At 40.0% G+C, this 14,086-nt stretch overlaps 1 protein-coding gene across 1 annotated transcript in view; it reads right to left on the minus strand.

The window, feature by feature from the left end:
* The window catches only part of KIZ (kizuna centrosomal protein), a gene marked incomplete at its 5' end in the record, with an annotated part of 94,747 nt that extends 85,022 nt beyond the window's left edge, over positions 1 to 9,725 (minus strand). The window contains one exon of the mRNA XM_053663528.1: positions 9,612 to 9,725. Within this exon, the coding sequence (XP_053519503.1) occupies positions 9,612 to 9,725 (114 nt within the window). The remainder of the gene's footprint in view (positions 1 to 9,611) is intronic.
* Between the last annotated feature and the right edge of the window lie 4,361 nt (positions 9,726 to 14,086).

Below are 14,086 nucleotides of genomic sequence, written 5' to 3' on the forward strand. Positions count from 1 at the left end.
CAATGTTTCTGAAGCCACTGGAGGAAACCCAGATAAGAATCATGATTCACATGTGCCAACTACCCTGTAAATAATTAAACTTCTCTTATCCCAGCTTTATGGCCATTTAAGACATATCCTCTGAGTGGTGGTTTTCAAACTTGAGAGATTAGAGTTCCTTAAAGACTCGTTAAAACCCAGATGGCAGGGCCTCACTGCCACATTCCTATTTTTTATTAATTTATTTTAAAATTAATGTATACATTTATTAAATAAATAAATAAATAAATAAATGTTTTATTTATTTATTTTTAGATAGAGGGGGAAGAAGGGAAAAAGAGGGAAATAAACATCAATGTGTGGTTGCCTCTAATGAGCCCCCTAGTGGGGACCTGGCCCACAACTCGGCCATGTGCCTTGATTCTGAATTGAACTGGTGACCCTTTGGCTCGCAGCCCAGTGCTCAATCCACTGAGCTACACCAGCCAGGGCCAGATTCCTATTGCTGTGTGTCCTGGATACAAGGCCTGAAAAGGTGTGTTTTTCTTCCCAGGTTTTATTTATGTTGCTGGTATAGGCACCATACTTATAGATGGTAGATCTATATCTTCTAGATCATGAGCTTGTATCATGAGCATGACATTGAAAATTTAGAAACCAATCTGGGGTTTGGATCTGCCAAGTGCATCCCTCTAGGTAGTAGCTATTCTAGGATATATGTTGGGTTGTTCTCCAAGATATGTTAATATAACATAACCAACAAAAGCTATCCATGCTCTGTCCCATCAAGTAAGCTCTTCAAATGTTACGGTAAGGAGTTTTGACAGCAAGATGGCAGAGGAGTGAATGGAAGCCATACTAGCCCCCTCCCAGGACCTATCTGGAATTACAACTAAATTGTGAAGAAATTGTCCAGAACGAACAACTAAATAACAGAGAGAGAGAAGCTTTATAACCTTGGATAGACAGAATAATCACTTTCAGCACAACCTGTCTGGTAAGGACTGTGGTGGAGACTTGAGAGGGCTGGCTAGGTACCCACGGGCAGCAATGACAGAGGGATAATTAAGCGGCAGGATGGATCCCCATGAGAAGAATAGGGTCTAAACCATAACCTGGGATCCCCAGCCTAGAATACCAGAGCCCAAAAAGTCCACAGCTAACAACCAGAGGCAAAAAGTGGCAGGGTTGTTCTGTGTCGGGACAGCTGGAGAACCAAAAAACAGCTGGAGAAGTAAAAAACAGCTGGAGAAGCAAAAAGCCATTTAAAGGGCCAAGGCACAAATTTTCATTTGCTGTTGCTTACCCAGGATTCCAGCAAAGGCAGGAGCAGAGTTGGCTGGAGATGCCTGAGGAAAGCTAGGGATGGTAGCTTTAGGGAGAGAGTAACATCAGGGATCCAGTGCTGAGACACCCCCACAAACAGCAGCAGCCATTGTACTCAGGCACACCACTCCCCTCCAAGCAGCAGCAATCTGAGAGGAAACAAAAGCCACCCCAGCAGAGACTGTTGTGCTGCTCTGTGGTGCTTAAGCCTGACTGCTGAGTGCAGAGTGACCAGATTAACAACTGAAGGAGACATCCAGAGACATATATCCGTAGCAAAGTGGGAGCAGAGTAGACTAGACACACTTGAGGAGACACTGAGGATGGAGGCATGGGGAGAGACTGAGAGAAAGGCCACTGGGACCCCAGTGCTGAGTAGTCACCCATACTGCAGCAGCCATTAGGTTCAGGTAGACCACTCCCCTTCAAGCAGCAGCAGCAGCAGCAGCAGCCTGAGGGGAAACAATAGCCCCAACACCAGGAGGGATTCTGGCCCACCTGCTGGGGCTCAAGCTGGACTGCTGAGTGCAAAGTGACTAGATTAACAATTGAAGGAGACAACCATTGACAGCAGACCTCTGGCAGTCTCAAGCAGTCTGCTCAAAATCAGACAAGGTAAACATCTGACATCATAAGAGGCAGATCCAGAAAGAAAAAAACAGTGGTAAATACTAGAGGCTACCAAGACAAAATTGACTGGTTTTCTCCATGATTAGCGATATTTGCTGTCCTGCATAGTTTTTTAACATTCATTTATTCTCCAGTAAGTTTGTGCATATTAAGTCACTAGAATTTATACTATAGTTTATTCTTCTACTTTCTTATAATAGTCTTAATCTCTTTACACTCTGATTAATATTGGTTCATTAGCTATTGATACTGACATTACAGGGGAGAGATATTTTTTGCAGATATGGGTCTGTTCCCTGGGCTTTGTGGTTTTGTTCTGGCAGCACCCACACAACAGCATACAAGAGATGGTGGGTGGAGTGACCCTCAGTCAACCAGCTGAAGGGAAGGATCCATCAAAGAATGACTTCAAAACAAGCAAAACACAATTATATCCAGAGAGCCAACATAAACAGCATCCCAAGAGCAGTAAATTCAGGAGATCAAGGAGACTGCACCAATGAATCTCACAGGTCTCCTAGCATAGAAGTTTATACCAAAAACTCAGGGAGTCAAAACAGATCGATTTAAGAAGCAGATGCAAACAAGAAGAGTTTCACAAACAATAGAAGAAAAAGAAACAAACCCCAAATGAAAGGAAAGGAGGAAGCCTCAGCAAGAATACTAAATGAAATAGAGGCAAGTCAACTATCAGATATTGAGTTCAAAGCAATGGTTATCAGGAGGCTCAATGAGATCACTTAGAATTACCAAAAACTACAGGGAAACTACAATGAACTCACTTACTATATCACAAGATAAAGGAAATAGAAACTATCAACAAGAGCCCAGAGGAAATAAAGAATCCAATTTCTGAATTAAAGCACACACTATAAGGAATCAAAAGCACAATAGAGAAGCAGAGGATTGCATCAGCCGGCTGGACAACAAGGTAGAAAAAAACTCACAGAAAGAATGAAAAAAGAAAAAAGGACTCAAAAACAATGAAGAGGTGTGCAAGGAACTTCAGGACAACATGAAATGTAAGAATATCCATATAATAGGCATACCAGAAGAAGATGAAGAACAAGGAAGAGAAAACCTGTTTGAAAAATGAATAATGGAAAACACCCCTAATTTGATGAGAGAAAAAGTCACATAAATCCAGGAAGCACAATGGATCGCATGAAGAGGAAGCAAAGAGGCTCAATACAAGACACATGATAATTAAACTGGCAAAACTGAAAGACACAAACAGAATCTTAAAGGCAAAAAGGGAGAAACAGGAACTAGCATGCAAAGGAGCCCCAATAAGACTAGCAGCTGACTTCTCAATGGAAACACTCCAAGCTAGAAGGGAATGACAAGAAATATTCCAAGTAATGAAAACCAAAGGAAAACACTACTATATCTAGCAAGGCTCTCAATTGAAATGGAAGGTGAAATAAGAACTTTCCTAGAAGGCTCAAAGAATACATGTCCAGCAAACCAGCAATGCAAGATATGCTAAAGAAACTGCTTTTAGAAAAGGCAGAAAAAGAGTGAGAGAGAGAGGAACACAGGTACAGAGGAAGTAAAATGGCAATGAATAAGTACCTATCAGTAACAACCTTAAACGTAAATGGATTAAATACTCCAATCAAAAGACATAAAGTGGCTGAATGGATAAGAAATCATGACCAACACATATACTGCCTATAAGAGACCCAAATCAGAACAAAAGAACCACACAGACTGAAAGCGAAGAGTTGGAAAAAAATACTCTAAGCAAAAAACTGGTGTAGCAATACTCACATCAGACAAAATAGATTTCAAAACAAGGGCCATAAAAAAAGTCCCAGGTCACTTCATAATACTCAAGAGAAGAATCAATCAAGAAGACATAAACATTATAAACATATATGCACCCAACACAGGAGCTCCCAAATATATAAGCAAATCTTGGAGGACATCAAAAAAAGACATTGACAGCAACACAATTATAGTAGGGGATTTCAACACACCACTGTCAAAAATGGATAGATCTTCCAAACAAAATATCAACAAAGATACTGATGTACTGAACAATGTCCTAGATCAAATGGACTTAACTGAAATATACAGAGCCTTTAATCCAAAGTAGCAAAATACACATTACTTTCAAAAGCACGTGGAACATTTTCAAAGATAGACCACATGATAGGACACAAAACAAGCCTGAACACATTAAAGAAAACTGAAATCATACCATGCATATCCTCTGACCACAAGGGACTGAAACTAGAAACCAACCTGAAGAAAAAAATTCAAAACACTCAAACTCATGGAGGTTAAATAGCATGCTATTAAAAAAATGAGTAAGTCAAGAAAGAGATCAAGAAAGAAATCAAAAAGTTTCTGGAAACAAACAAAAATGAACTCACAACAACCCAAAACTTATGGGACACAGCAGTCATGAGAGGCAGTCCCAGGAGGGAAGTTCATAGTGATACAGGCCTACCTGAAGAAAAAAAAAAGAAACATTTCAAATAAACAACCTAACCCTACACCTATTAGAACTCGAGGAACAACAACAAAGACAGCCCAGACCAAGTAGAAGGAAGGAAATAACCAAGATCAGAGCTCAATTAAACAACATAGAGACTAAAAGCACAATTCTAAGGATCAATAAACCCAGGAGCTGGTTCTTTGAAAAGATAAACAAAATCAACGAGCCTTTAAGCAGACTCATCGAGAAAAAAAACAGAGAGGATCCAAACAAACACAATCAGAAATTAAAGAGGAGAGACTACAACAGATACCACAGGAATACAAAAGATTGTAAGAAATCACTAAGAAGACCTATATGCCAAGAAATTTGAAAACCAGGGTGAAATGGACAAATTTCTAGAAAAATATAATCTCCAAAAACTCAGTGAAGAAGAAGCAGAACACCTGAACAGACCAAGGGCAGCTGATGAAATTGAAGCAGTAATCAAAAAACTCCCAGTACAGAAAAGCCCTGGACTAGATGGTTTCACAGGAGAATTCTACAAAGTGTTTAAGGAAGAGCTAACCCCTATCCTTCACGGACTGTTCCAAAAAATCCAAGAAGATGGAAGACACCCAAACTGTGTTTATGAAGCCAGCATCATCGCACTCCCTAAAGCAGATAAAGACACAATAAAAAAAGAAAACTTCAGGCAAATTCATTAACGAATACAGAGGCCCAAATCCTCAACACAATATTGGCAAACTGCATTTAGCAAAACATTAAAAAGATCATACACCACAATCAAATGGGATTCATCCCAGGGATGCAAGGATGGCATAATATTTGCAAATCAATAAACATAATACAACACATAAACAAAATGAAAGGGAAAAACCACACGATCATATCAATAGATGTGGTTAAAGAATTTCATAAGGTACAGCACCCATTTATAATAAAATCCCTCGGCAAAGTAGAAATACAGAGATTTTCAACCTAATAAAGGCTATATGAGAGACCTACAGCCAACATCACACTCACTAAGCAAAAACTAAAAGCTTTCCCATTAAGATCAGGAACAAGACAAGGATGTCTGCTTTCATCACTTCTATTCAAGATGTATTGGAAGTCCTAACCACAGCAATCAGACAAGAAACAGAAATAAAAATCATCCAAATTGGAAAGGAGGAAGCAAAACTGTCATTGTATATAGATGACATGATACTATACACAGAAAATCCCACAGACTCTACCAAAAAATTACTCAACCCAGTAAGTGAATTTGGCAAAAGAGTGAGATACAAAATCAATATTCAGAAATTGAAGGCACGCTTGTACACTAGCAATAAAATATCAGAAACAGAAATCAGGGAAAAAATCCCATTTGCTACAGCAACAAGAACAATAATGTACCTAGGAATAAACCTTACTAAGCAGGTAACAGACCCGCACTCAGAAAACTATACAACACTGAAGACAGAAATTAAGGAAGACAGAAACAAACAGAAAAGTATGTACCATTTTCATGGATTGGAAGAATTAACATCATTAAAATCTCCATACTACTCAAAGCAATTTATAGATTCAACGCAATACTTATTAAAGTAATAATGACATATTCCACAGATACAGAACAGACACTTCAAAAATTTATATGGAGCCATAAATGACCCCGAATAGCTGCAGGAGTTTTGAGAAAGAAGAGCAAAGTAGGAGGGATTACAATACCTGATACCAACCTGTATTACAAGGCCATTGTACTCAAAACATGGTACTGGAATAAGAACAGACACATGGACCAATGGAACAGAACAGAGAGCCCAGAAATAAACCCAAGCCTCTACGGTCAATTATTATTCGACAAATGGAGGCAGCAGCATAAAATGGAGCAAAGATAGTCTCTTCAACAAATGGTGTTGGGAGAGTTGGAAAGCTACATACAAAAAAAAAAAGTAAAACTTCGGCACCACTTTACAACATACACAAAAATAAATTCAAGGTGGATAAAGGCATTAAATGTAATTTGTGATACCGTAAAAGTCCTAGAGGAGAACATAGGTAGGAAAATCTCAGATATTCCATGCAGCACTATTTTCACTGATATGTCCCCTAGAGCAAGGGACATAAAGGAAAGAATAAACCAATGGAATCTCATCAAAATAAAAAGCTTCTGCAGAGCCAAAGAAACAGCATTAAAATGAAAAGAGAATCAACTGTATGGAAAAAACATATTTGTCAATGATACCTCGGACAAGAGTTTCATCTCTAAAATATATAAAGAACTCACGTGACTCCACTCTAAGAAGACAAACAACTCAATTGAAAAATGGGCAAAGGACTTGAACAGACACTTCTCCAAGGATGTTAAAAGGGCCCAGAGACATATGAAAAGTTGCTCTGCATCACTAGCCATCAGAGAGATGCAAACTAAAACCATAATGAGATACCACTTCACACCACTGAGAATGGCCATGATAAGTCAAAGGACAACAACACGTGTTAGAACAGATGTGAATAAAAGGGAACTGGTTCCTAAGTATCCTGAAACACCAGTCCAAAAGAACTTATGCGCCCCAGTGATCATAGTGGCACAATTTACAATAGCCAAGTGCTGGAAGCAACCTAAGTGCCCATGAGTAAATGAATGGATCAAAAAACTAAGGTACAATTAGACTTCCAGCCAAAATGGAGGGATAGGTAGACACACTGTGCCTCCTCCCACAACCAAAAGAAGAATAACAATTTAAAAAGAAAAACCACCAGAACTGACAAAAATCAGACTGTATGGTAGTCCAACAACCAAGGAGTTAAAGAAAACACATTCATGCTAATCAGGATGCTCACAGAAATGGTTGAGTATGGTCACAAAATAGAGAAAAAAGTGATGGCTATGCAAAGTGAAAAAAAAGAAGATGCACAGGGAACCAACAGTGATGGGAAGGACACTGGAACTGAAGTCAATGGTTTGGAGAAGAAGAAAGAAATAAACATTCAACCAGAACAGAATGAAAAAACAAGGATTCAAAAAAAATGAGGAGAAGCTCAGGAACCTCCAGGATACCTTTAAATGTTCCAACATCTGGATTATAGAAATACCAGAAGGAGAAGAGGAAGAGCAAGAAATTGAAATCTTATTTGAAGAAATAATGAAGGAGAATGTCCCCAATCGGGCAAAGAAAATAATAGACTTTCAGGAAGTCTAGGAAGCTCAGAGAGTCCCAAAGAAGTCTAAGGAAGAACACACCAAGGAACATCATAATTACATTACCCAAGATTAAAGATAAGGAGAGAATCTTAAAAGCAGGAAGAGGAAAAGAGACAATTACCTAAAAAAGGAGTTCCCATAATACTGTCAGCTGATTTCTCAAAAGAGACCTTAAAGGCAAGAAGGTACTGGAAAGAAGTATTCCAAGTCATGAGAGGCCAGGACCTCCATCCAAGATTGCCATATCCAGCAAAGCTATCATTTAGAGAGGAAGGGCAGATAAAGTGTTTCTCAGATAAGGTCAAGTTAAAGGAGTTCATCATCATCAAGCTCTTATTATATGAAATGTTAAAGGGATTTATCTAAGAAAAAGAAGATAAAAAATATGAAGAGTAAAATGGCAGCAAACTCACAGATATTAACAACCACACCTAAAACAAAAACAAAGGCAAACTAAGCAAACAGCTAGATCAGGAAGAGAACAACAGAAACAGAGATCACATGGAGGGTTATCAGCAAGGGAGTGGGAGGGTGGGAGGGGGGAAAAGTACAGAGAATAAGTAGCATGGAAGGTAGACAGAAAATAGACAGGGGGAGGTTAAGAATAATATAGAAAATATAGAAGCCAAAGAACTTACATGTTGGACCCATGGACATGAACTAAAGAGGGGGCTGTGGGGGGTATGCAGGGTGGAGGGGAATAAAGGGGGGGAAATGGAACAACCATAATAGCATAATCAATAAAATATATTAACCCCCCAAAAAACCTATGGTATGTTACAAAACAAACCTGGAGTGGTACGATATACTATTACCAAAAGAACCCCCTGCACTGGATCACTACGCCCACCACCAGAGGAAAGACTTCTCTAAATGCCAGAGATTTGTTAAGAGAAAAGGAATTACTTATTTAAAGCTATACAGACTTAGAGTAGTGACCTAATGTCTTCATTAAAATATTAAAGTCCTTTAGGATACCCACAGACACACACAGTCCTTCCTTCTCCCTCTGCCCTAATCTGGGGTACTATATCTCAAGAAAAGAAGTAGATGTCCATGATTCAGGCTCCCACCACCATCAGCTGTGTCACTGCCAGGATCTCCAGTTAATCCAAAGTCATGTGGCATCTTCTCATGGCCCACAAACAAGAGTCCTTTCACCCCTTTTCTTTCAGGCAAAGTCTCTTCTGCTTCCTAAGCCATGTGGCAAAAGGGAGCCACTTGGTCCTCTCTCTCACCAAAGCTGCAGGGGTCCCCACTCTGCAAAAGCCACATGGTTCTCTCTTCACATGGCTGCCGAGTTTGGGTCTAAATCCGCAAGCCAATCTTCCTCTGCACTCCCATTTCCAACTCCTCCTACAGTCAGTTATACCTGCCAGAATTCCTGTATTTTTCCAGCTTTACTGGGCTGCCATCATGAGTCTGGGCAGGTGTGGCCTCATGTCATGGAGCCAATCTTCTCCAAGCTCTCATGCAGGAACTGTAACCAGGGGGAGCTGCCCCTCAGTTACATCTTTGGTGGAAGTCACTTCCATCCCCCTGGCTCAAAGCATAGCCACATGGTTTTCAGGAATAGGTATAAAGGACATATGGACAAAGCCACAGTGGGGTAGGATCAAGGGTGAGAAGTGGAGATGGCTGGGGTAGGGGTGGGTAGGGGGAGAAATGAAGACAACTATACTTGAACAACGGTAAAAAATGTGGGAAAAAATAAAGATAAATAAAAAGCCAAAAATGTTGCAATAAGGAGGGACTGAATCAATATATCATGTTTATAATTAGAAACAACTACATTTACAAAGAAACAGATGGTGAACTTCTGTTAAGTCAATGACTAGGAGTTTCTACTCTTGTGCTGACCATGTGGACTAGTGTTTTACAACTCAATGACTACAAAAAAGTTAAGCCAATGACTACAAGTTTCTACTCTTGCACTGATCATGTGGACTAGTGTTTTACAACTCTGTGAACCTCTTCTTGGAAGCATCTGGGAACCAGAACAGCCACCCCACCACTGCAGTAGTTTTATGACAGTAATACCTGACTTGCTTTTCATCACTGCCACCCCCAGGCGAGAGTCTCAGAAGCTGGTGAAGGACAGCTGGTCCGCAGTCTTCAAGGTCTTCTTTCAGAATGTCACTATGATTATAGGGCCTATAAAATAAAACAGGTGCTGCATGAGCTGTTTACTTAAGTACAGACAGCCAGCTTCTAGAATCTATGGTAGTTCTCTGTGGTTTATTGAAATATATCTGTAATATAATCTAGTCATAAAAATGCAGCAACTAGACTGTCTCTTGACAAACATGTAAAATGAGGCAGTTTGAAAAACTTGTTTGTGAGTATGTGGCACTTTTAAACACATCAGAGGAACTTTTAACCCTTTGAAGACTTTAATGATGTTCAAATCCACAGCTATGTATCTCATTCCATATTCCACCTGACTAACCGGAATGGTGGATAATCCTAAGAGGAGAAAAGACTCATTTTATATTGTCAATCATAACAAAGTTAGAGCTCCACAAATCATATGACATTTACTTAAATTGTCACTGCTAAGAAATTGAAAACTGCTGATTGAAGTATAGGTTACATCCTCTATTATGAATGCAGAGAAATGATTACTATTTCTCCATTTAGATCTTATTGCAACAACACTTTCTTTATTCTTAGTAAGAACAGGAAAGCATAGAAAGAGGAATTTAGCCTTCATTATTTATTTCCAGTTTACTGTGGGACTTGTAAAGTCTAACCATTTGGCTACTGTTTTAGGTTAGGTTTGTCATGGTATTACAGTAGCCTCCAGACAGATTGGTTGTCATTTCCTTTAAATAAATGCCTATTTGGGGAAAGAATGATTCTAAAAAGTTATGGGAGAAAATATTAAAGACAAAAACAGTATTTTATCTTTTGAGGACCTGATCGCACATGTAGTTGGGAATATTCAACACATACCCCCCCCAAAAAAAAAAGTGAAACAATTTATTGAACAATCTGGCTATGTGACTGATATCACAAGGATGAAAGAGAGGTGCTCTGTCCACCTACTGGAGGGTGACTGGCAAAAGTTCAAGCCCACCTCCACCCTGAAGCAGACTTTTACCCTGGACAGGAAATAAAGTAGGCTCCAAGGATTCAGGCCCTATTCTAAACTCTGGGCCACCCTGTCAGTTCTCTAGTTCCTCGATAAACCCTAAACTCTTATTTAAAGTCTAATCCTGGGTTCTCAGTGCCTTTAGGCCAGCCCCTTAGTTGGGTCCTTCCTTCAGTCTGAGCTCTGCTGCCTTCCAGGCTCCTAGCCTATGTGACTCATAGTACTTGTAAATACATTTTTCTTAGGCAATACCTGGGGCCTACTTCTTTCTGGAAGGTTTTATCTTGCCACCATTCAATTCACAGAATAACAGCCTACCCTTCAGAAGAAAAAGATAAGCCCACCAAATGTGAGCCAATTTCAGGGCAGTAAAGGAAAGCATGTAATCACTGAGAACACAATAAGGAATTGTGAGGGGGTAGAGAGACAGAAAGCTCCCTGGAGTCACAGGGGCTTGACTAAGGAGGAAGAATTTGGGAGGACAGGATTTAGACAGAAGAGAAGATAATTCAGCTAAGGAGCAGCAAAGGCAAAAGTGACAGAAAATGCACTATAGGCTGGACTTTCAGGTTTCATTTTCTCTAGGGGACAACGGTCTCAAAATGGTACGGTAATCACTGATGAAAATAGTAATGTGCTTACATAATTAACAAAATATAATGCTACTTTTTAAAAGTTTTACAAAATACATTTACTGCATTTTAATGATGGTGAAGAATCATAAGTGTTATAGTTAGTCACATCCAGAACAAAATTTTAGGAAAAAAAAAAACTGTATTTCGAAAAGAGCAACAATAAAGGGGCATCATTTGTAGAGGTGGTCCATAAGCTATAAGCTTGTTATTTAAGATAAACCCATACACAACAAGATGGGAAAGAGGCAAAGCAACCCTTCTTTGTTCCCAATTCCAATGCAAACAAACTGGTCCCAAAACTCCACTTCCTCCTCCCAGTTTGATCCTACCTTCCTTCCAAAACACAAGGCTTTTGATCTTTAAATGAACAACACATGGTCTGGATAGAAAAGTTTACTTTTAAAACTATCACTTTATCAACGTCTAGTTCTTTTTTTAACATGTAATTCTCAAGGAAATTTGTTGATTATATTTTAAAAGGGTCTTAACCCTACTTCTTAAATTTAACCAGAAGTAACAGAATACACTCATGTATGAAACACTAAGAAGACCTCAACTGCTACAAAATACAACTAAGGAACCATAGGGTACTGTTGTCAGTCAAAACTAATTCAATTTGTATAGCTTACTGGTTATCCTGAAGCAATTCAGCACCTTCACCAATAAGAGAAAACCTTCAGTGACCTCCCACCCACAGGTACACAAATACAACTGAGAAGCAGAGAGGTCACTAGAAGCTCTACCTCTATAAAGATGTAAATTAAGGTTTAAACAGTGTAAGAATTGGCTAGAGCTAATCCTTTTACAGAGGTGTAAATGGCTATTGAAAACTGAATTCCAGGCTGCTAGCTTTTGTTAAGAAGCATTACAGACAAATTTCACAGAAAAGCAATGCCAAGCCACCAAGTCCAGGACTGTTAATAGTTTCATAAAGCTGGTGTAATTTGTTTGCTTTGATATCAAATTTCCTGACCATAAATCCAAACATGAAAATATAAACCACATCAAGAATTAGTGCTTTGGGAAAATAAACTGGAAGCGACTATTTCAAACATGACACCTGATGGTTGGAACAGCTGTATGTGCTACCACAGTGAAGTCTGTATATGGGGTTTTGTTTTCCACACAAAACAGTTGTAGAAAGGACAAACATATACATAGTTAAACAGTATTTTTCTTTTAATGGGCAGTCTTACAAAACCTATGTTTTGGTGGCTACCTCAGTCCCCATTATGCAGCCCCTTGGGTGGTCCCTTACAGGGGGTCACTAGAGGGGAACACAATGCCAAAAAGAAGATAAGCAGGAGACCTGGGCACAAAGGCCAACACAGCAGGGCGGTCTGCAGCAGGCTGCAGACCAGGAGTCAGCAAACAATGCTCCTTATCTTTACCCAGGAAACAAGGACTCCTTCTCTTTACCTGAAAATATTGTGGTTAAGCTGACAGCTTGAATTATGGGCTACATTTTGTAGGGTGCTGTCCATTTGTGTTAAGGTCCTCTTTATTGTAGCAGAGGCTGCATAAGCAAAACCCTTGCTTTTTCCCCTACTTTGGCACCCAAAACAGACCTTATCATTCTATTTCATTTTAATTCTCAGAAGTATCACCCTCCCATACCACTTTGTTTGTTTTGTTTTATTTTGTTTTTCTTAGTGAGCAGCTGGAAAGGCCTGAGAGAATTTATCATACTAGTTTTTCTCTACCCTCACACAGAGATAACCAGTCTAAACCCATAAGGAGTTTTAGTAGCCAAGAATTAAATCTGTGATAGCCACAGACAGTCACTGTGAAACGGGTAAGTGTTCTTAGTCTATTTTCTCTTTGAAAACTATGGATCCCAAACTTAGCATCCAGGTTGATAAAAATCCTCCTTGGTGGGAAGGTGAAGACTAGAAAGATTTACTCTTGCTCCATGGGTTTCTTTTAAATCAGCACTCATGTGTCAACAGAGGGGTGTGGTCATTAGGGTGCTGGCTTTGCTCTCTAACCTGAGGGGCATACTACATATTTATGGAGCTAGTCACATAAAATGACCTGCTTTAAATATCTGCTGCAAAATGGAAGGTAAATTTCTTATTGTCATACAGCTTTATACCTTTCAAAAATTTGATACATCAGGCCCTGTATTTTGGAAGTTTTAAAAATACTATAGAGAGAGCGGAAGATGGTGTCGGAGTAAGAGGGAGCGGATTCTAGCTCCCGCACTCGTGGGTGAAAATCCTGGCAGATCTATAGAAAAGCAGCGCACCAATCCATCAGTTATCCAGCATTTGTGAAACTAAAAGAACAGAGACTCTGTTGGACGCTGAAACACCAGAAAGCGGCAGGTCAGTGGGGCTTTGGGGACCCGTTTAAAGACAAAGCAGCGGCGGGGGCTGGTGCCCCAGGCCAGGTGGCCCCGGTGCTGCATCTACGGCCGGGGTCCAGAACCATCGGTCTGAGACCAACACCAGAGAGGTCTACCACAGGAGCTTGGGCACCCAGCGGCTCCAGTGGCCACCAGCGTGGGCCAGCAGCTCCCCTGCTTCATGTATAAGCAAAACTGGACAACACCGGGCAGAGACCTGTCTGCTTGCCGGCTTGCATTTTTTGGGGAGGGGCACAAAGACACAGGGCTCGGTGCAACTGCAGACTCTGTGATTGCAAGCCTGGGAGGAATCCAGAGACGCATTAGCCTCTTGGGTTTGGTTGGGGACTGAGCAGGAATGAGAGACAGGATGTCCGGAAGTTTTGATCTGTTTTGTTTTTATTGAAAGTGGACTGAGGTGTTCTCCTGCCAAGGCAGA

The sequence above is a fragment of the Artibeus jamaicensis genome, unplaced genomic scaffold (genome assembly GCF_021234435.1).
Source record: "Artibeus jamaicensis isolate MK-2021 breed Jamaican fruit bat unplaced genomic scaffold, CSHL_Jam_final contig_320, whole genome shotgun sequence".
NCBI lineage: Eukaryota > Metazoa > Chordata > Mammalia > Chiroptera > Phyllostomidae > Artibeus > Artibeus jamaicensis.